The sequence below is a fragment of the Condylostylus longicornis genome, unplaced genomic scaffold (genome assembly GCF_029603195.1).
Source record: "Condylostylus longicornis isolate FDR11 unplaced genomic scaffold, ASM2960319v2 ptg000017l, whole genome shotgun sequence".
Classification (NCBI taxonomy): Eukaryota; Metazoa; Arthropoda; class Insecta; order Diptera; family Dolichopodidae; genus Condylostylus; species Condylostylus longicornis.
This window is the reverse complement of record NW_026577986.1, coordinates 4,248,479-4,270,942: the sequence shown is the minus strand read 5'-3', so window position 1 is coordinate 4,270,942 and position 22,464 is coordinate 4,248,479. Positions and strand designations below refer to the sequence as shown.

Here is a 22,464-nt window from a genome sequence, read left to right as displayed (position 1 = left end):
TTCTTATTTGGCTAAAATACCAGTTGATCATATTTCAACATCCGGTAAAAAATAATTTCTTTTAACTTCTTATCATAATTAAGAGAATTTGAAATAATTATTTGGCATTAAAATTTAATATTGAAATAAATATTGTATTTGTTAAAAATTAATTAAGAATTTTTAAAAACCCATTTTCATAAAGCAAAACTAAAATTATTGGTAAAAAAAATTTAATATTTTAAAAATGAATACGAGTAGTTTACCACTTTTAAAACATTTCCATAAAAACATTAAAATATAAATGCACTTACTGATTTACAAAATCTTTGAACTTTTCAAATAGAATGCCAAAATTCTACATACAAAACGAAATTTCTTATTCAAGGAAAATTTTTATCTGTAATGACCCCTTACAAAATATGAAATTCGAAATTTTTATTTGAAAATTTATTATTTGAAATACCTTAATAATTTAAAAACATATTATTTATTTTGTATTTTTTTCAACTCTTAAATGTATGCAATATAGTTTTATACAGGTATTATATACAATATTTAATTATGTAAGTATTGAAAATTAAAATACAAAAATATTATGATACAAAAATGTCTTCAAAATATAAACAACACAAAATTTTTTTATTTGATTGTAACAGTTTAAAACTGAGATTGCTGCGGAAGGAGCTTTGTGACCCCAATGGACAAAAGATCCTATTTATGGCGGACGTGAAAAGCGCTTAAGGGCCTCGATCATCTACGAAAAAAAAACCCTTTAAAAGAACTGTTTAAAACTACTAAACGAACACCTAATTTGATTTAAGTTTATTTAAATTACCTTCCTTGTATGTCAGATTTGTTTTTAAAAATATTTTTACATTATTTAATTAAAATTCACAATTAAAAATAGTATTTTTATATTAAAACTGTAATGCAAATTTAATAATTTTGCGATTTTCATATGAACGGAATAATATATAAATATTTTAAAATAATTTTGTTAAATATGGAAAAAAGATTAACAATTTCAAATACTTTATATTTACCTTTAGTTCTATATTCTTTTTATTAGTAAATCTTTTATACTCTTTAAAAAGGTATTCAATTCAAAATGTAAGAATAGAAAAGATTAATCTATGTTATGAATCCTAAATTCTGAATGTTATTTAAAATAATTATTATAATATTATAAAAGTGTGTATAATGGTATAAAATTAGCACTTTTCCCCACATTTTACAAATACACACACGCATACATGTTTTCATATATATATATATATATATAAATTTTAGATGTTAGATTTACTTCCTGCAATTTTCCAAATCGTTGACCTAAAATTTAATATAAATCATTTTAATTTATCAAATTATACACTATAGAATAAAATTTTATATATAAATTTCATAAGACTCTTTACTATGTCCTTTGTATTTATTTTCGTTATTTGATTATGTTATTTTCATCTTCTTTCTATGATATATTCTTTGTTTATACGCAAGTATAACATAAGTAATTGGGAAAAACAGCTGAAACTTCTATAGTTTTTCTTACATTTACCTTTTCTATTTATTGTTTATTTTCTTTTATACTAAATTCTCATTAATTATTTAATGTAAGTGCTTTTACTATTTTCTTTTCTTTTACTTCTTGACTAATTTTTATTTGAAAATTTTATAAATTTCTATATTATTGAATGAAAAGTTCATGCATTTATGATAGTATACGTAGAATTTTAATAGGATGTAAATTACAATTAAATGTTATGCATTTGTATGTAAATGCAAGCACTTTTATTTGTTTATAAAATTATCTTGTAACACCTTACAAATATAACTGAATAAATAATTTTTTTCTCTTATCTATGATATATGATTTTCTTACATAAATTTTGATCGTTATTATAAGCAACAAAATGAAACCTGTTTCAATAGAAACAGATCAAAACAACAATAATAGTTTAATTGCGAATTCAAAATTGAAAGACATACAATTATCGTGACGCGATTCTTCTAAGAATACCCTGACGTAAATGTTCCTTTAGATATAATTTTGAGAGGTCATTGAGAAAGACCAGGTGGTGATATGATAGGTAAAAGTGAGAAGGCTGTTACACGTAAAAAAACTGAAGATGGCGTCGGATCTAAGGTATTTGATATCAGGACGTACCTTATGCCACATAGAGGTCTGACTATGCTCCTTCTAGTCTTCCTGGCGGAAATATACGCAGTGCTTCTTTACATTGAGGAAAATTTATGAAGAAAAAACTTAAATAAAAGAACTAACACAATTTTAATTGATATAGGATAGCGGTGCGGATTGCAGCTGGTCTTTACGGGGACCAATACGGCTTTGATGTATGATATGTCTACATCTATAGCTAATGGGAAACTGATGTTGAACAGGCGGTGCAGTTTTATAAATCATTTATATTACATAATTTTCCGTCCCACACATTGCCATTCTGTTTCAATAAACAAGATATTGTTGTTGTGTGAAATAGCTTAGAAATTTTGAAAAGAAGCACATTTTTCAAAAAACTTACCAAAAATTTCTAAGAAAAAGTTTATGGCCCTCTTTGAACTGTTCTAAATCTATTTGGTACACTTTAGATTCCACTTGACAATTCAATCAATTTAAACAAACCGTTATATTCACTAATTTATTAAAACCATATGGTTCAAAACAAAAACCTACATACATATTCTTATAAATAACTCAAAAGAAACGTTAACAATTACTAATACATATAAATATATGAATATTTATTCTATTAAAAAAATTAAACTTGAGATAAGAAGAAATCAAAGGCAGCAGAAGAGACAAAATGAAAAAAAAAAATCGAAAGCAAAACTTTCGAAGAGTAAAAACGTTTTGGTTCAAAAACTGGAAAAAGGGAAAAGAATTACATTTTCTCTTTACATTTACGCTCTTGTAATCTACACTACACTTACATACTTACACATTAACGTAATTTCAATTATACCTTATTTTTTTCATTCCTTTATCCTATTTGAAAGTTTAAAATATCCACTTTTTGCCTTATTTTTTTATTTGCCTGTTTTTATTTTATCGTTTTCTCATTTTTATTTTTATAATTTTCTCTACGTTCATTTCATTCGTTTTTCATTCATTTTCCCAACTGTATACATATATATATGTACATATAATATACTAATTGAACACATATATGTATGTAGTTGTAATGTACTCGTTTTTATTATTATTGAGTTAGGTCGGTTATTTTATTATTGAAATAGAACAGAAAACCAAAAAAAAGAGTACTAAACCTTTATAATGAAATAAAATAAAATATACGAGTACAAGAAAAAAAATTGAAATAAAATAAATCGATTTTTTTTTTTGTTTGTTAATGTATTGATTAATTTTGACAGCTGATGTCAATCAATAAATTTAAATTGAAACATATTTACATATATACATATGCATATTTGTATTTTTAAAAATTTGTGAAAGTACACAATAATATACAGACATCTGTATGTACGTTGACATATTGAAACCATAACATTGATCGCAAATTGTATACCCTATAAAATTTTTATAATTGAGAGAAAAATTTTATAATTTATTCGATTGTACATGCGATATAAATACATACGTACATATCCATGCTATATGTCATAATTTCGTAACATAAATAATTTATTTTGCTTACTTACCGTATATAAACGCAAGCCATATACTTTTTATACAATTAATATTATTCACAAAATTTTTTATAAACTACTCATGTTTAATATTATTAGAGTAGTTCGAAAAGAGTTTACTAAACGGTTTAACCGAAACCAAAATTTTTTCGCAAGCTGTTCGCTTATGATGGTGTAAATTTTGCTAATCTATTACATTACTTCTTTGTAAAACCAGACTTGCTACTGCAGTCAATTAAGAGTAAACTAATTGAAATAGTATAATTGACGACACAATATTGATTCATTATTTTTTATGTTAATGGTTTCCAAACAATCGTTAAATCAGTGCGATTTCATAACAATAGAAATAACAAAAATTTAACATCTGTTGAACTATCTTCGATATAGCACTTATTGTTACCGAAATGAATAATTCACAAGGTTTTCTGAATATGTTAATTTTAATTTTTTTCATTTTTATTCTATCATAATTAACTTTTGAAACATTAGAAAAAAGAAAGAAATTTAGAATTTTAACAGCCTTAAATGCACAATAATCTACATAATACAAGTCAATATTAAAATCGTAAAATAGACTTTAATTTGCCTATAAAATTGTAACACTACATCCGAATTGAACAAATATCTCAATTTTTTTATAGTTTCGGTTATTCATTTTTCACGATGTAATTTATAATAAATCTAATTTAATTATTTTAACACAGTTTCCTAACAGCATTAATGAAGCTATTGTACATACTTTTAAGAACATGTTAAAGCAATAAATTATAACAATTTCTTTTTGAACTTAAAAAGGTGCCATTTCATTCATATATATCTAAATATAATTTGTACATTATATTACTCAAATTAGTAAAAAATTACTATAGATACTATAAATTCAAAAACAATTCATTACATAATTACATATTCCAATTAATTTTTTCTCCATACATATAAAATATACCTTGTATGTCAATTCTTATATAGTCTTCATTTCTACAACTCTATAATAATGTCAATTATAATGTAATATTTTTAAGTTTCTTATCGCACATTTTATATTATATCTATATTTATATATAAATTTATATGTCATACATACATATTGTATATCATTCAAATTCAAAATAATATAACACCTTTAATCATAAAATCTTCTTCACACAACAACAATAGCAATGAAATATGTATAGGGAAAAAAAATCATATTCATTCATTAATAATAAGAAGGTGGAAAAATAGAAAAGAAAAATAAGTAAATACACAAATGTATGATATATGCATGTTGTGTACAGATACAATAAATTTCTTACATACCTTTAGAACATAAAAAAAAATGTATGAAAAATGATTATGCACCAAAAGTTGTTGTTTATTCAAAACAATAATAAAACACAAAAAGAAGAAGAAGAAGATAAGAAGAAAAAAGATCAAACCAATATTATAAAAAAAAATAACGAAATTTTTAAAGATTCTATATGTATATATGTATATATAACATGCATATACCTACAGATATGACAAACTGATATCCTTCTCAAATACAGTTAAAAACGAGAAAAAAAATAGAGTTGACCTTGTCAACTCTGTGATACCCGTACGAATTTGTTATCCTATGTGCGAATAACTAATGTGCCATAACTAACTATGGGGCAGACTATGACTTTAAGTCGCCGTATTACCATATTAATTTATACAAAATTTTAGTACTATTGAAGTTGTATGGCAGCTACCAGAAAGAGCCAAGAAATTTTAGCGAATTTTATCAAGCACATCGGCCCTACTAATATACTCACTTGTGTGAAATCTCAATATCACAGCTTTTATAGTTTCTGAGATATAGTCAAATAACTTTTGAAGTTGTATGGCAGGTACCAGAAGGAGCCAAGTAATTTCAACGACTTTTATGAGACACATCGGCCCTACTAATATATTCGTTTGTGTGAAATCTCAATATCACAGCTTTTATAGTTTCTGAGATATAGCCAAATAACTTTTGAAGTTGTATGGCAGGTACCAGAAGGAGCCAAGTAATTTCAACGACTTTTATGAGACACATTGGCCCTACTAATATATTCGTTTGTGTGAAATTTCAATACCACAACTTTTATAGTTTCTGAGATATAGCCAAATAAATTTTGAAGTTGTATGGCAGCTACCCGAACCGGTACCCCGATCATGTCCAATTTAAATAGGGTTCTGGCACTTACTACAATAAATTATTTGTGAAAATTTGGTGAACTTAGCTCAATTAGTTTTTGAGTTATCGTTGGGACGGACGGACGGACGGACGGACGGACGGACGGACGGACAGACGGACAGACAAAGCTAAATCAACTCAGAATTTGACGCTGATCAAAAACATACACTTGAGTCTATATCTAACGCCGTTATTTCTTAACGTTACAAACGGTAAGGCAAATTTAGTATACCCTTCGAACATACGTTCGTACGGGTATAAAAATTAAGAACCTACATATTATAATATGGTTATACAACCATTACCAAAATATTAATTTCTTTTTCTAACAATATAAACAATATTATATTGGTAAAAGCCATGCTTATATACTGGTATACTATCAATCATCAATACTCAATGCGTGTACATATATGTATCTACATTATTTCATATTTATATAATCATTATACTCGTAATATTCTAGATAATATACAAAAATGAATGTATATAAATTAGTCCCTCTATACTTGCATTATATTAGAATTTCAAATATAAATTCTCTACATATTAATAAATATATCTATTTAGTATACTGTATGTATATGTATACATACATATAATAGATTGTTCAATAGATGTTATACTAATACACTCCCACTTAACAAAAAAATAAACACATTGTAGAATTTTCAATTTAAACATAACCTTACCAAAAAAAAAACAATAATAATAAAAAGAGGAAAAAAAAAAACAAATCGAATTTCTCTAGCCCATATTATTGTGTCTATGTTTATCTACATATAAATATTATATGAATATATATATATATATATATATATATATATATATTTTAGTATGTAATTATTATAAGAAAACTTAAACTTTTATACATTTGTACTCATACACATTTTCGATTCACATCATTCCATACATATTTATAATAAATTTTTCACATTTTTCCTATATTACGTTGTACCTCTCAATATTTTGTGTAAAAAGAGAAGTCTTGCTCCTTTTCTCTATGCTTTTCCCATTATGTCTCTCTTCCTATTATGCATCTTTCTCTCTATATTTTTCTTTTATCTACTACAATATTATTTTTATATCTCATATATATGTACATCATTTTATTATTGTTATTGCTATTATTATTATCCTTCTTCTATTATTTTTCTTTTCATTCTCACTCTATATGTAATTTTATAAAAACAAAAAAAAACACAAAAATTTTTTTTATTCCTTTTTAAAAGCCACCCGCCGCCACAATCACCTACTCATACTCATACTTATTAACATCGGAAAGAAAAATTACAATTTCTTATTTAATGATTATCATTATCATCAATTTCATCATCATCATCAATATCATTATATCATCATCATCATCAACCTAATATTATATTATTTAACTACTACTTTTCGTTTTACTTCTTCATACCCTTAAAATTTCTTTAAATTTTTGTTTTCCAAAAATTCTTTAATATAATTTTATGTGTGTATGCATTATGATGTATGTATTTGTATTACGTGTAGAAATACACATATTTTGTACAAACATATTATGGTCGGAGATGCTTACAACATTCAATGTTTTAGAAAACTTGAATTATAGAATCAATATATACTTATACACACACATACCGCACCTTATTAAGATTGAAAATTATAGAATATAACACAGCCATATATGCCTACATGATATTTCTATATAGAGTGTGGAAAGAATAAAATCCCTAAAGAAAACTTGAAGAAAAACAAAACTAATACATAGGCAGATTAAAAAGAAAAACAAAAAAATAAATAAAATTTTTTTTTTATTTTTTTGTTGCCTTTTTTTGTGGTAAACTACATTTAAAATAAAACCTATATTTTCCTGTGAGACAAACAAAAAGAAAAGCAAAAATAAAAGTTGCTAAGTAAAAATTTTGAGAATGACACTAATACAGCTTCATGAATTTTTATATTATAGCTAACAAACACATTGTAACTGAAAATTTTTATAACAAAAAAAAGAAAAAAAGACATGCACACATTTTTATTTTTTTTTCTCTCTTTTTATTATCCTTAATATTCTTTTTAATCACATTTTAAATATTTTTATCGGTTATTTATTTTATATTCATATTTATCCTTTTTATTATTATCCTTTTTTTAGGCATAGACTTGAATATAAGTCACAATGTTCGAAAAATGTGCGTGTATTTTGAAGAAGAACAAGATTTTTCTTATAATTTTTGAGACAAAAACATTTCCTTAAATTGTAGATTTTCATTCAAAGAGAATTCTTAAATTCCAATATTGTTAATAAATAAAATAATTTTAATATTTAAATGTATTAGCTTATACGAGTATATAGTAGCTATATGTACCTATTTAATATTATTTCTATTATTCTTACTTTATATTTTCCTTTCCTATCTAAATTCGTTATAATTTGTAATGCCAACACATAGCAAACGTAAATAGAGAACTCAATTGGTATGTTAAAATACTAACACATTCAAAAAATAAAAAATTTTTTTGAGAATTAATTCTTTTCTGTTATTATATTTGTTATTCTCATATACAAACAAACACACACTCTCATATTCAATTCGTTTTCATAAATTTCGTTTTATTATTACATTTCTACTACATACTACATTGTATTAGTTTTGTCATTTCATGTTTTGTTTGCTCACATATTCCTTTTATCGCAATATTGTACAAAATTGTTGTTTTTTTTTCTCTCTTTTTGATTTTATGCCTTCTTTTTTTTCTTCTTCTTTTTCTTTCTGCCTTTCTTTACTTTTTACTTTTTTTTATTATTATCTCTATATATTATGTGTACATTATCCCTACAGGATTTCATAATAATTTTTTATAAACCCATGACACGTTTCTATTTCAATTCAGTCATCAGTTGTTCTTCATTCAATACGGATGAAAATTTACTTTGGATACTATTTGGTCCATATTGAATAAAAAAACAATCTATTTCTTAATTACAGAGTGAGAGAGAGAGAGAGAGAAAAATAAATAATTATTATAAAGGAGAGTAAAACAAATTTTAAAGAGGAGATTAACTACACAATCAAAACAACAAAATATTTACAAAAATCATAATTAACAATTATTTGGATATTTTATTTAATAAAATCACCATCTAAAATAAAAAAAATTTTAACAAGGGAAAAAAATTATTAAACTAAAATTTTTGAATTAAAACCTTTAAAACTTTTAAGTTACTGGTGTTTATTAAAAAAATTTAATAAATAGTCGGAAGTGCAACTTTCATACTACAATCAATTATTTACAACATTTGAGTTGCACTAATAGGAATATATTAACAACATTATTAATAATAATTTAACCGGAATATTAAAAAAAAATTAAATAAATCTATAAGAAATCATATGAAAGAAAATTTTGAACCATTGCTTATTAGAACTCTAAGATTTTATAAAAGTGTTTTTAAAAATTAAAAAAACATAATTTCCAAAAAAAAATTTGTAATTGCAAATATTTCAATTGATTGAATAAAACTCAAACCATTTCATTTATAAAATAACAACAAGCATACAACACTAAATTATTTTATCGCTATAATCAAAAAGGAATTCTAATAAGAATAATATAATCATACAACAATAAATAATAATAAGAATAATAAAAATAACAGTAATATTTCCGAGTAACAGTTGAAAAGAAAAAGTTATATTTGAAAAAAAAACTCTAGAATACAAAAAACAAATATAAAAATTAAAATAATAATATTAATAATATAAATATAAAAAATAATAAAAAAAAGTAATATTAAAAAAAAATAAACAAAAAAACAACTGATGAAAAAAGATTAACGACGACAAGAATATAAAAAAATACAGAAAAGAAAAACAGTAGTAATAATAAAAATAACAATAATATAAAAAAATAATAAAACATTAAAAAAATAAAAAAGAAAAACATAACAGAAAAAAAAAAATATAAACAACTTCAAGGTCATTGAAAAAAAAATTCTTACTGTAAAATTATAAATACACACTTATATATATATATATATATATGTAAAATAAAAAAAAATTTAAATGATAACGGTGTAGAAAGAAATCTAAAATATAAGCAACAAGAAAAACAACAAAAAAAATATTGTTTATATTTAACGGTATATAAAATCATAAAATAATATCAAACATATAACGGCATTTTCATCTTCTTATAATTTTATTTTTCTTAACATATTTTTGAATACATTTTGTTTTTTTTTTTTTTGAGCTCTGTTAGCTTCATTGTGATAGTTATTTTTTATTCTTGTCTCTTTATATCAGAGAAAGTGAAAAATTATAATAATTCGAGAATTAAATAAAACAACAAATAAAAATAAAAAAATTAAAAAAACTGTATATATATATATGTACACCTATATAATACTAAGAAAGTGAATTAGAGAAAAGTGCAACAATATTTTCAAAGTGTAAAAGTTGTAAAAAAAAAAAACAAAGTACTAAAAAAATAGGTAATTTTACATTCACATATTTGTAATATTTAATTATATAAAGTGTAAAGTTCATGAGAAAACAAAAGTGAAGTAAAAAGTGAACTTATAACTTTATAAAATTTTAAATAAAATAATTAAAATAAATGAAAGAATCCAAAAGTTCTTAAACATAAAATAATTAAACAGTTTATTTAATAATAAATTAATTAATATAAGTAAAATATACTAAAATTATAAAAACTATACACAGAGTAAAGTTTTCTTAAAATAAAAAAACTAAATAAACTGAAATCAAATTAAAAATATTTGATAATTACTAATTTCTAAAGTAATTTCCTAAAATTTAAATAATCAATTACCAATTATAAAAAATATGGCTGCAAAACGAAAAGCATCTGTTCTATTACATAAGGTAAGTTTGGTGTTTTTTGCTGGTTTTATAATAAATATATTTTGGAACATATTTTTATTCTCTATAAATATTCTAATAATAATTAAAATATGCATTACCTACTCCAATTCTTTGCTTCCTTTTTAATCATAAATTAAATTTTTATTATTTAAACTAAATAAATAAATACTAACATAAATTTAATGCCTTATTGTTCGAAATAATTTCATTCAATTAATTGCGATAACAAATGTCTTACTAAAATTACTAAAATTATTGTTATATGATTTTAATAAATTTGTTAAAGTATTAATAGATTAATGTTGTAAATTTTTAGTTTTTAAATTAAAAAAGCATGATTTAACCAAAAATGCTTAAAAAAATATTTTTTATTTAATGTTACGATATAATATTACAAATAAATTGTCCAAAATTATTCCGGTGAGGTTTTTAATATTTTTCGGAATTTTTATCAATATTAACTTCATTATTCCGAATATTGTCCAATTGGAATTGTTCCTATTACTCGAATTTTATTTCATTACAATTAAATTTATAATTATTTTTTTGTTTAAATTATTCTGGAAATTTAATATTTTTTTCTTGTAAATAGAATGCTGATATTAATTAAATAAATTAAATTATATATTTTCTAAATATAAATAAAGCAAAAATTATTTTAATAATATTTATTTTAACTGAAGAATTCAACAACATAAAATTTTTAAGAATTTTTATGTAAAAATTTCACATTAACAAAATTGCAGTAAAATTCACAAAAATACAAAAGTATATCCATAAGAAATTTTACTTTAGAATAAATTAAATTTAATAAAGAAACATTGGATTTAGATGCGCTAATTTATATATGATCTATTCATGAATACTTTGGATGTCGCATCAACGTTTTACAGTACCAGCAGCTATTACAAATTTTCTTGATTTTAAAAAAAAATTTTCTATATATTTTTTATTCAATATATTTTTTTTTTCTGACAAAATTGAAATCAAAATCGTGATTGTTCGAAAACAGTGTAATAAACCTCGGAGGCGGAAAAACTACAATATTTCAAAACAATCTTTTACATTTTTAATCAGCATGATTTTGATACAAGAATTCCAGCTCAATAAAGCAAAATTACATTATCACAGTCAAATATGCTGATAGTTAAATCTTCTACTCTAGCAGAAGTAAATTTTATATATATACGTAAATAATATATTAGAAACAAAAACCGCAAAAAAAAAATATGGGAATATTGATCAAAAAATTCAAAAAGAAAAAATAAATAATTAAAATTTTTACAAAATACTAAATTAAATTATTTAATTTCCTTAAGTAAATTCACTTTTTAATCTGCGTAAAGAAAATTATGTGAATATAAAAGTTATATAAGAATGTAACAGAATATTTAGATCTATACTCAAAGATAATAGAGAGACCTTATTTATTGGAAATCTGTCGGATATTCTGTTCAACACTGATTCTAATTTTGATTGAAGCTCCAAATATTGACAAGAAGCAAATAAGTACAAACAGAATTTCAATAAATATTAATTTTTATAACAATTCCGTAAACTATTCCGTACTTCTCAAAAGAAACTTAATAATTTTTTATTAAAATATTAACCACAAAAAAACAACGCGGAATTCATAAAACCCAAATTCTCACTTTACCAAAAAAATTAAGATTAAAAAATTCAAAACGAAATTTTTGATCAAATTCCTTGTTGAAAAATTACAAAAATCAAATTTTTAATTAATTATTATTATTTTTAATTTAATTTAGTTTTGTAATTACATATTAATCTTAAAATAAATTGACAACAACACTCTTCTCTCTTCTGTGGAATACCGTACACATGTGGCTTTGTCTATGAGCACAATATTGAAAAAAATATTAATTTTTATAACAAAATACATAACAACCAATCAATTTCAATAAAATATATTAATTTTTCAATTTCTATTATATAATAATAGAATTAAAATGAAAAAATAGAAGAAACAAAAAAATAGACAGTTCAAAACTTATTCGAATTGTAGCGGCGATTCATCCCCCTTAAATTATATATTATATTTGTTTTTAAATCATTCTAATAAAAAAAAAAGCATAACAATAAAACAAAATATTTTTATAATAACAAAAAAAAATATAACATTATGGTCTCGTCAATAATAATAATAGACATGATATTTTTATATTATAACAAAAAAAAAAATTAATACAACCCCTATCCATCTTATTTGAAAACTTCTTGCAAGCATATATTTCATATCATGTATGCCTTCATAGAAGTATATACCGTGTTTTTACCGCATCGTATATATTGGAGGGAGTTTATCCTTTTATAGAATTTTACCCATATCATAAATATGAACATTTCAATTAAAAATATGAACAAAAAATTACTGTATGCTTACTACATATTATAAAACACATATTATAGATATGTGTGGAAGCATGTTCATATATACGAAACCGTATTATAGTAAAAAAAAAAGGATAATATCTTATTGTTGAAGAAAGAAAAAAAAAAGAAAAGCAAGAGTAAAATTTTAGCCTTATTTTTGTTCGTTTTTTCATTTTTTTGAGTTTTATTACTTGACTAAATATTCTTTGATTTTTCTTTCTTTTTATACTCCGCTCTAAATGATCTATTATATGTACTATAAATTGTACTCTATATATAAAAATTTGTATATATATTAAATAATATGTATACACAAATATGGACATAAAATCAATATAAAACTCGAATAATATTAAAATAAATATCAAATTTCTAATATTTAATATATTATGTAGATATGTATGGACACATAAGTTGACATAAATTTACTTGAATATCTATATATATATATATATATATGTATACATATAAATCAAATACAATAACTAAAAATCTAAGAAAAAGTCCGATTATTCATTGTAACTACATAGACATTTATATAAGAAGAGCATACAACACAATTTTTATGATTTGCTTCCTTTCAAACCTTATATATTTTTAACTATATAAATCCAACTAAAATTCTTACCCTAAATATACCTACACCAATCGCCAATCGTACTCCACATTTTCTTCCTAATTCTTTTTTTTTTCCTACACAATACAGAAAAAGAAAAAATAAAATAAAAATAAAGAAAAACTTTCATTTCTTTTGATCATACACCATATCCTTGAGGATGGATGGATGATTCATAAGAAAAATAAAAGAAAAATTAATTTTATATGGAGATGGATGAGAAGAGAAATAACGGAACTTCATAAGAAATCTCATATCCTTATTCCGAATTTATTCACATTCTCTACCATATCTATTTTATATGTATCTGATTTAAGTTCTTATATAAGTTTGTACATTCAAAACATACTTAAAGAGAAGAATGAAAATATTTTTTATATGTAGGTTGTTGAAGGATAAAAGTTAGTATATTTTATTTTCCATATCCTGTTTTGCTTACTATAATATAATTATATAATATGTATGTAGAAAATTCTGTAATAAAAAAAATATCATTCCCTGACAAAATAAATGGTGATGAGCTGAAGAAGAAAAGAAGAAAACTAACTGCTATTTTTGTACATTTATTTTTATATTTTTTTTTTCTTATTTATTTTTTTTTTTGTGAGATTTTTATGAATGAGCGCACTTATGATGTCGTATCAAATCAAATTTGGTAACGTTTGTTTTACTTCCTTTTTATCCCCCTTCATGTACTCTCTAAACATGCATAATAAAAGATGATATATAAGAAAAAAAAAAAACAAAAAATAATAAATATAAAAGAAGAGTACATAAATATATGGACTTTAAAAAGGACCTTTACTTAATAATGATAGCAAATATAAATATATTATTATATAAAAATAAAATTTGATGCATTAAGTACCATGAAATAGTAATAAAATAATAATATGAAGAAGGATATTATGTATTATAGTGGCAACAATGTAATTGCGTTCAAATTGATAATAAAACAGCAAAATTTTAAGTGAAACTTGATACCAAAAAAAATTTTATATTAATATATATAACCATAAAGAGTTCTGCCAAGAGTATTTGAAACATACATAGAGAATATTTTACAAATTAACAATAAATAACAAATATCAAGTTTTTTTAAATCAAATCTAAATTTTGGAAATAATAGCCCGATTCTATTCTTCAAATTGAACATATAAATCATATAAAATATTTTATCCTACTGTTCCTTATATTAGAATATTTTAACGCTAAATAATAAAAAAATTTCGCTTCAAATTACTCTTCCATATTTTTTGTTAATCTAACTAATAATAATCGTAAAATAATTATGATTATAAGAACGACTTATATTTGCAATTTGATAACAGACTATTCAATGCACAACTTTGACATACTGAGCGATTCAGTGACATCATCTTTTCTGAAATATGAATCTTATTAAATCGAAAAATAAAAATTTGGGAATTAAATATTTTGTCCTGATTTTGTTATAATATCAATCAAAATGTAATGATATTTTCAAAAAAAGCAAAAATTTAAAATTAATTTCTACATTTCTTTTAGGCTGTTAATGAAAAATCGTATAGTACTCTTATTGAAAATCTAAATTTTTTAAACATATGAATAAATTTTAACATACACGTGCCAAAGATTAGTCAAACGTTTTGAAAACCCTAATTTAAAACTTGAAAATGTATATTTTAACCAACCATAAATACAATATATAATTTTTTTATATTTATCTATAAAGTATGTAGCATCTCAACTAAACAATACCTATAGTAATCATGTGGATTACAGAATAAACAATTGCTGTTTTTTCATACCTCTGTAGCTCAGTTGGTAGAGCGTCCGCCTATAAACCAATAGATCGCTGGGTCGAGTCCAGTTCGAGGAAATCAATTTTTTAATAAATTTTTCTACCTTGACTCGTTTCTTTGATTGTGTCATCTTTCTGTACTGAAATTTTCAATTAAAGTTATTCTGTAATTACTTTTTTGCCACTTCTTATTAACATTAAAAATAAAATTAATAAAATTTTCGGCGTTACAATTCCAGGACAATTACAGTTAACAATTTTTTAGTTTTCTAATATTAAGTATATAGAAAAATGAAAAGAAAAACCAATTGCAAATAAACATTATTAATAAACAATTTTTTTTTAATTACACACAATTTTAATAAAAATATTTATAACAATTAAGACCGTTTCGGTTTTATACACAATTAAATTAAATTTAATATTTACTTTGGGAATTTAAGTTCATCGTTTTTAAATGCCCAAAAAAAAATTGGTTCAATCTTATTTATTTATGATAAGTACCTTTTAAGTATGCATTAAAAAAAATGTCCTAAAATATTTTTTCCATATCATTTATATTGTTACAAACTTTTTCTGTTCCTTTCAATTCAATTCCCCTGTATTTTGTATAAGTAGTTGCGAGAAATGTGAACGTGTGAACAATTTTTGTGTATTTAAAAAAACAAAATAAAAAAAAAATATTATTTAAAAAGGGGAAAAACTAGGATAAAAGGTTATAATTGAAAATAAAGTACGGGATTAAAATACTTAAAAAAAAAAAAAAATTGTAACAAAATTATAAAAAAAAAATTGTTGTGACCCTTTTGTTTAGGAAAAAAAAATCAATAAAAGAATTCTAAAATTGAAGGTCAGTTTTTTTTTTGCCTGAACATTTTGTATGTGCGTTAATCCTGAAAAATATTGTGGGTTAATTTCTACCTTATAAAAATATTCTGTGTTCTAAAAGAGTGAATAAAAATGAAGGCGATGTTTTTTGTAATTTTAATTATTTATTATTAGTAATTTACGGTTTAATAGTTATCATATGGCAGTAATTCTTTAAATATGGCTTAATATTTGCAATATTGTAAAATTAGATTATTAATTTTCTCTTAATGTAATCTTTAACAAAATATTTCTCATATTCTGACCAAAAGACTTATAAATTGTTCAAGAAAACCAAATTAGAATTCTAAAAACAAGAAAGAATTATATTTTCTTAACATTCCATTTCAAAGCATTTAAAACTATTATAAAGCATTAACTCTCATGTCTTCAAGTACACCAGCCTACACAAAAATGTTTTCAAAAAGGCTAGTTATACATACATTTCATATTACTGCGGATGACTTTACATTCATACAGAATTAACGGTAAATCTTCAATGTATAGGCTTGCCTTTGCTCTTATTTAACAATATTTCGATGCAAAATTACGTTCTATTTTAAAACTACACCTAATCTACCTATAAACCTTTTATCAGTTTAGGATTATGTCACAATATTATGAACGGATAGCTAACAAATTTAAATGTTGAGTAAATTTAATTTACATAACACTTGGTGACGTACCTTGTTTTGTACAAAAAGAAAAATGCTCATCCACGATTACATAGTACACATAGTTTTTTAAATTACGAATTGGAGTTATTTACAAAATGCTGACACTTTCATAATTAAACGACATCAATATTAAAAATTATATCGAGAAATTACTTTCATAGTTTAGCACGCAGATTTAGTGACTGAACTCGTTAAATAATCCCAATATTTACTAAGGTATACTAGACTTACTAATACATTTAATAAAATTTCAATTCAGTAAAAATTATTAATAAACAAAACTAACATAAGTAAAAAATGCTCCTTATCGAACCAGTTACACTTTTACACTCGAACTGGAACGTTATAAGGTATCTTTTAAAAAAAGTTTGTGAAAAAAAATTGCAAAAACTTTTCAAAACCTGTAGCGGTTTTCAAGACATTTTCAACAATATTTGGCATGACTATACATGGTGAACATTATTTAAACCCCTTACCGGAACCTTATACTGGTGGTACCAATTCCAGTATGCAATTCTCACTCATATTTAATACTGATTTTCAAGTCTCTTACTGTTTGCTTTCTGAAATGTGGGAATGAATTTGCACAAGAATATAAATACTTACTTAATGTGGTGACAAATGTTCCTTTTATAGATGTTACATAAGTCGTTAAAAAATAAATATGCTCCCAATGTTCAGGCGGGTATAAAAAATCGAGCTCTTCCTTTGGATTCAATAAGGCTCACAGTATATTTAGGGCCAGAATATTTTGAACCAACTATTTCATTTCGTGTCTATTTCCACTTCTTTCCAGAATTTCAATCTAAAATTACAAATAAGCATAAAATATTACTTCAGAAAAAAACGAATAACAAAATTAAAAATCATCAACCCACCATTTTTCCAAAGGGTCCTGCTACTAAATGAATAACAGAAGAAAAACTAAAAAAAAAAAAAACACAATATAAAGAAAAATGAAACAAAAATGTTTTTATCTTTAACAAAATTTCTTTTGGTTTTTCTTTTGTTTTTTCATTTCTACTTTCTTATATCCTCCCTATCCTTTTCACATGCCATTATTCTCATTCTTTATTTTTATTACAACACAAAATCCTCTCTTTATTCTATCCAACAGTAAAAAAAAAAAAAATTGCTGATGGCAACTTGAAATTCCTAAATTTGACGTTATCCAACTCTTTCTGTACTATTTTTTTTTTGATTTGCTTTCTTCTTCTTCTTTTTATTCTACTATATTTTTGGTTCTATTATTTTTATTGCTGTTCCTTGTTGTTTCATATCTCATCCTTTTTTCCATTTTTATTTTTTTTCTAAGACAATCTTTGGACATTCGTAACTGAAAATGAAAAACAGTATGAAAAAAAAGAATTACAATAAAAAACAACCATCGAAAAGGAAAATTTCACAAAATGAGAAAAAAAACAAAGACATTTTTTTTCTCATTGTTTTGTTTCATTTTTCACTCTAGTTTTTTTTTTCTTTTCAATTTCTTTTGTTCCATTTAGAAATAAAAAAAAAAAAACGAAAGAAAAATAAGCTGAAGAAATTAATAGAGGAACAAAACTAAAAAGTGAGGAGTGGAAAGAGAGAAAATTAAGCACGTAAGTTTTTTTTGTGCCACACAAAAAAAAGAACTACATTATAAGAAAAACAAAAAATAATTGAAATGAATATGTTAGTTGGATCCGCACATACGCAGTCAAAGAAACTTTAGGATACTGCAGATGCAGGTTTCAGTTATGGTTATACTTTTCTTTACAAGGAGGATTTTATACCTGATTACATAGGCAATAGGGAAGCTCTTCAAAATTATTCTCAATATAATTAATTAACATTGTAGATTGAGAATTATAATTTAAGAGAAAACCTGTATGAATTAATAAAATAACAAAAATCTATGGGCTTAAACAATGTAAAATTTGATTTTCATTTTTAAGACATAAATAAAAAAAGCCGCCTATATCGAAACTAATATTCCCCACAAGTATTTTCCAATAACTTTACTATTTTTCAATTGAAAGTAATTCAATTGGTTTGTTAGTACAATTGAAAGTAAATAAGAATTGTAGGTCCTACTAAAAATGTGGTGTATGATTGATTAATATTTTGTTGTATTTTCTAATGACTCTTTAATGGAATAAGAGATTCTTTCAAGAAACAGCATAAAACAGCATAAATTATGTATTCGAAACCGTAAGTGTTTCATGAGGCATTTGCCATAAGAGTTTCGACTTTTGACAACAAAACTATTATAAATGGAATTTTAAATTCAACTTATGTCATATATAAAAGCACATTTCTAATGAATATATGAAAAGAAATAAAAAACAAAAATGAACCGAAACAAAAACTAAACACACAAAAGGGTAAAACAAAAAATAAAAAAAAAATGAAAAGAACAAACAAAAAAAACTAAATAATTTGTGGAAAAATGAAGGCGCCTGGACGCCTGTTATTTAAACTTTTTCTATTTTATTTTTATTTTGTTCATTATTTTTCTATTTTTTTTTTTTTGTTATTTTATTATCCAACGCTGTATCTAAAAACAGAGCTATTAACTAAACTAAATCCATTGAAATCCTCTATTTCCAAGAAAAATACCAAATAACAAAAAAAATTTATAAGTATGTACGTAAATAGAAGTCGAAATAATTTTTTAGAATCCTCCAACCCTCTTCTTTCATTCGAAGGCCGTAACATTTTCCCCTTTACTCACCTTTCTACTCATACTGTTCCATGTTCTGTTCATTCTTTTTGTTGTTAAGGGTGTCGCACCCACGTATTATTCTGAAATAATTATTTCTTTCTTCTAAAAATGAAAATAAGAAAAGAAAAAAAAATGTGTTTTTCCATTTTCATTACAGTTTTACTTTTTCATTCAACGTCTTTAGTTTTTACTAAAAAAAAAAGAAAAGAAAGGAGAAAAAAAAAATAGAAATTAAGAAAATTAATTTCTCTTAATGATTAAATCATTTGCAACTAGAATAAGAAGTTCAAAGTTGTTGTTAGTTCGTAGAAATTAAATTTTTCTTATAAACTTTTTTTTTAAATTTTTAAGACTCTATTCTTTTAAAAATTTAAAGCATTAAAACATTTTGTGTAATAAATTTTTGTCATGGCATATACAGCCAAATTAATATATTTAATATTACGAACTTGCACTTGAATTAAGGTAGTTCTTAACTTGGATATAATCTTTTTGAAAAAGTTGATATTTTAAACAATAATTTAACTAGCCATTATGATTTTAAATATTACTCTATTTATGATTCTAATACAACTCAATTATAGTTTAAAATTGAATTCTAGCTTTCTTTCTTCTTCAACTAGTTCTGATGCTTTTAAAAAATATTATCACATTGGTAGTTTATAAAACCGCCTCAACTAACAATCTTTAAAGCTGCTCTGATGATTTATTAGGAAAAAATTAACAATATTATCGCAAACTTTCGACTTTTATACAAGATATTTGAAATTTCAATGTCAAATTTGACTCAATGTGAATCTTAGGTTTCGAATAGAGTTTTTTAAAAACTGTACTCTATATCAAATTTTTGGGGAAAACGGTCTTTCAATAAGAATTGAAAAATTTTTCAAAACAATATATAAGTTTAAAGTTATGTGATTTAGAATTAGCTGAAATTCATAAGAGTTATTGAGTGACTCAAAATTATATAATAAAATTTATATACACAAACAAACTTGCTAGGTATATGGTAATTTCAAAAAGGAATAAGAATTAATTGAGCTACAATCATTTAAAGGGCACTGTATTTCAATTATATCAAGAGTTTGATGCAAATTTCTGCTGAAAAACATATTTTAATTTAATTGTGTCAATTAATTCTTTTATAATTTTAATAAAACTTTAAATCCTTCATCATTCATTTTATTTTGAAATTTAGTGTTCCAATGACTGAAACATTTATAAAACATATTATTAGTATTTTTCTTATTAATTTAAGATAATAAATTGTTAATGAAATTCTTATTTTCAAATAAAGATTAAACCTACTTAAGCTCAAGATACTCTTCCTTTAATTCTCTCCTTCTTTTACTTCTTTTACCATTTTTACGTTAAAAATGAATTGCAAATGTCCTTTACTTTACAGAAACGAAAAATAAAAAGTAATATTTTATTTTTCTTGATCCTTGTACGTTACTCGAAATATGTACCAATGGCTTTATATCCTCCTACATCCATATTGCTGTATATTCAACGTTCTTAATTTTTACGTTCAACTTCTTCCACTTGTCTTCTTATTTTGGATCCTTTATTGAGTAACAGAGTAAAAATTTCAAAAAAAAAAAATTAAAACTCTATTTTGTTTTATTTTTGTTTCTACCCTCTCACAATTTTTACAATTTTCATTTTCTGCAACACTATTTCCGCTGGTACAAAGTATAAAGCATGGTATCAAGCTGAGAACAAAAACAGAAAATAAATTATAAAATTTATGTTCTCCGAAAACTGTATATGAAGATTTTTTTTTTTGATTTTAATAAGGACGAACGTATTAGAACATGGGCTACGAATGAAAATGAGATCAGAGGGATAATTTTTTGCTTCATTCCGTTGTGTTTTTTGTTGTTTTTTTTTGTTTTGAATACAAAAGTGCAACATTGAAAAAAAGAAGTATATTTTTTTTTCTGTTTTGTATTTGTATTTCGAAACATTAAAAAAAATAAAAACAAAAACTTCTGAGAAAACAAAACAAAAAAGAAACAACAAATTTAAAAAGCAGCTATAGGAACACCAAGGATGCAAGGATAACATAAACAAAAAAACACAAAAGCAAAAAACAAAAACCAAAACTAACAAGGCATTCATTTATAAAGGAAAGAAACAAAAAAAAAATTTTTTTTTTGTATTTCTGCCACTCAGAGTTTCTATCCTTTTTCATTTTTTCTTTTCTTTATTAAACCTACCCAAAAAACAAAAACAAAAAACAAAAAGAAATATTTTTTCTGTACCGCTTTTTCTTATGACATGTTCCTTAAAATTGTGTACACTTTATATTTTATTGTAGACTTGCAAAAAATATAAAAAAAATTTACAAGGTGTATGAAAAAATTTACATTTGAATTTGTTTAAAATTTTCGAATTCAAGGAGATATAAATTAAGAAATGAAGTGTGAGAACTATGTCTGTACGAGAGTGTACAGCAGGAACTGTAAAAACTGATATAAAATTGCTACATTAAATATTTTACATATATTTTTTTTTATCCTACTCCGCTCCTAGGAGGAGCATATCGCTGGTGTATGATTATTGTATATAACCATGAACCAGTTTCTAACGTCACTGGGTTTACTATAGATAGGTGACGAATTTACCGTAGTTTTTTTTCTTTATATCAGATTTTTAAGGTTAAGGTTACATGCATAAATGCGAATAAATATGCATGAAAGTAAATAAATAA

The 22,464-nt window shown here is 23.4% G+C and overlaps 1 protein-coding gene across 1 annotated transcript in view; it reads left to right on the top strand.

Annotated features, from left to right (window-relative positions):
- The first annotated feature begins 10,502 nt into the window (after positions 1 to 10,502).
- The window catches only part of LOC129606109 (homeobox protein 4-like), a 91,799-nt gene continuing 79,837 nt past the window's right edge, over positions 10,503 to 22,464 (top strand). Inside the window, exon 1 of the mRNA XM_055516221.1 lies at positions 10,503 to 10,704. Coding sequence (XP_055372196.1) covers positions 10,666 to 10,704 — 39 coding nt within the window. The 5' untranslated portion in view covers positions 10,503 to 10,665. The remainder of the gene's footprint in view (positions 10,705 to 22,464) is intronic.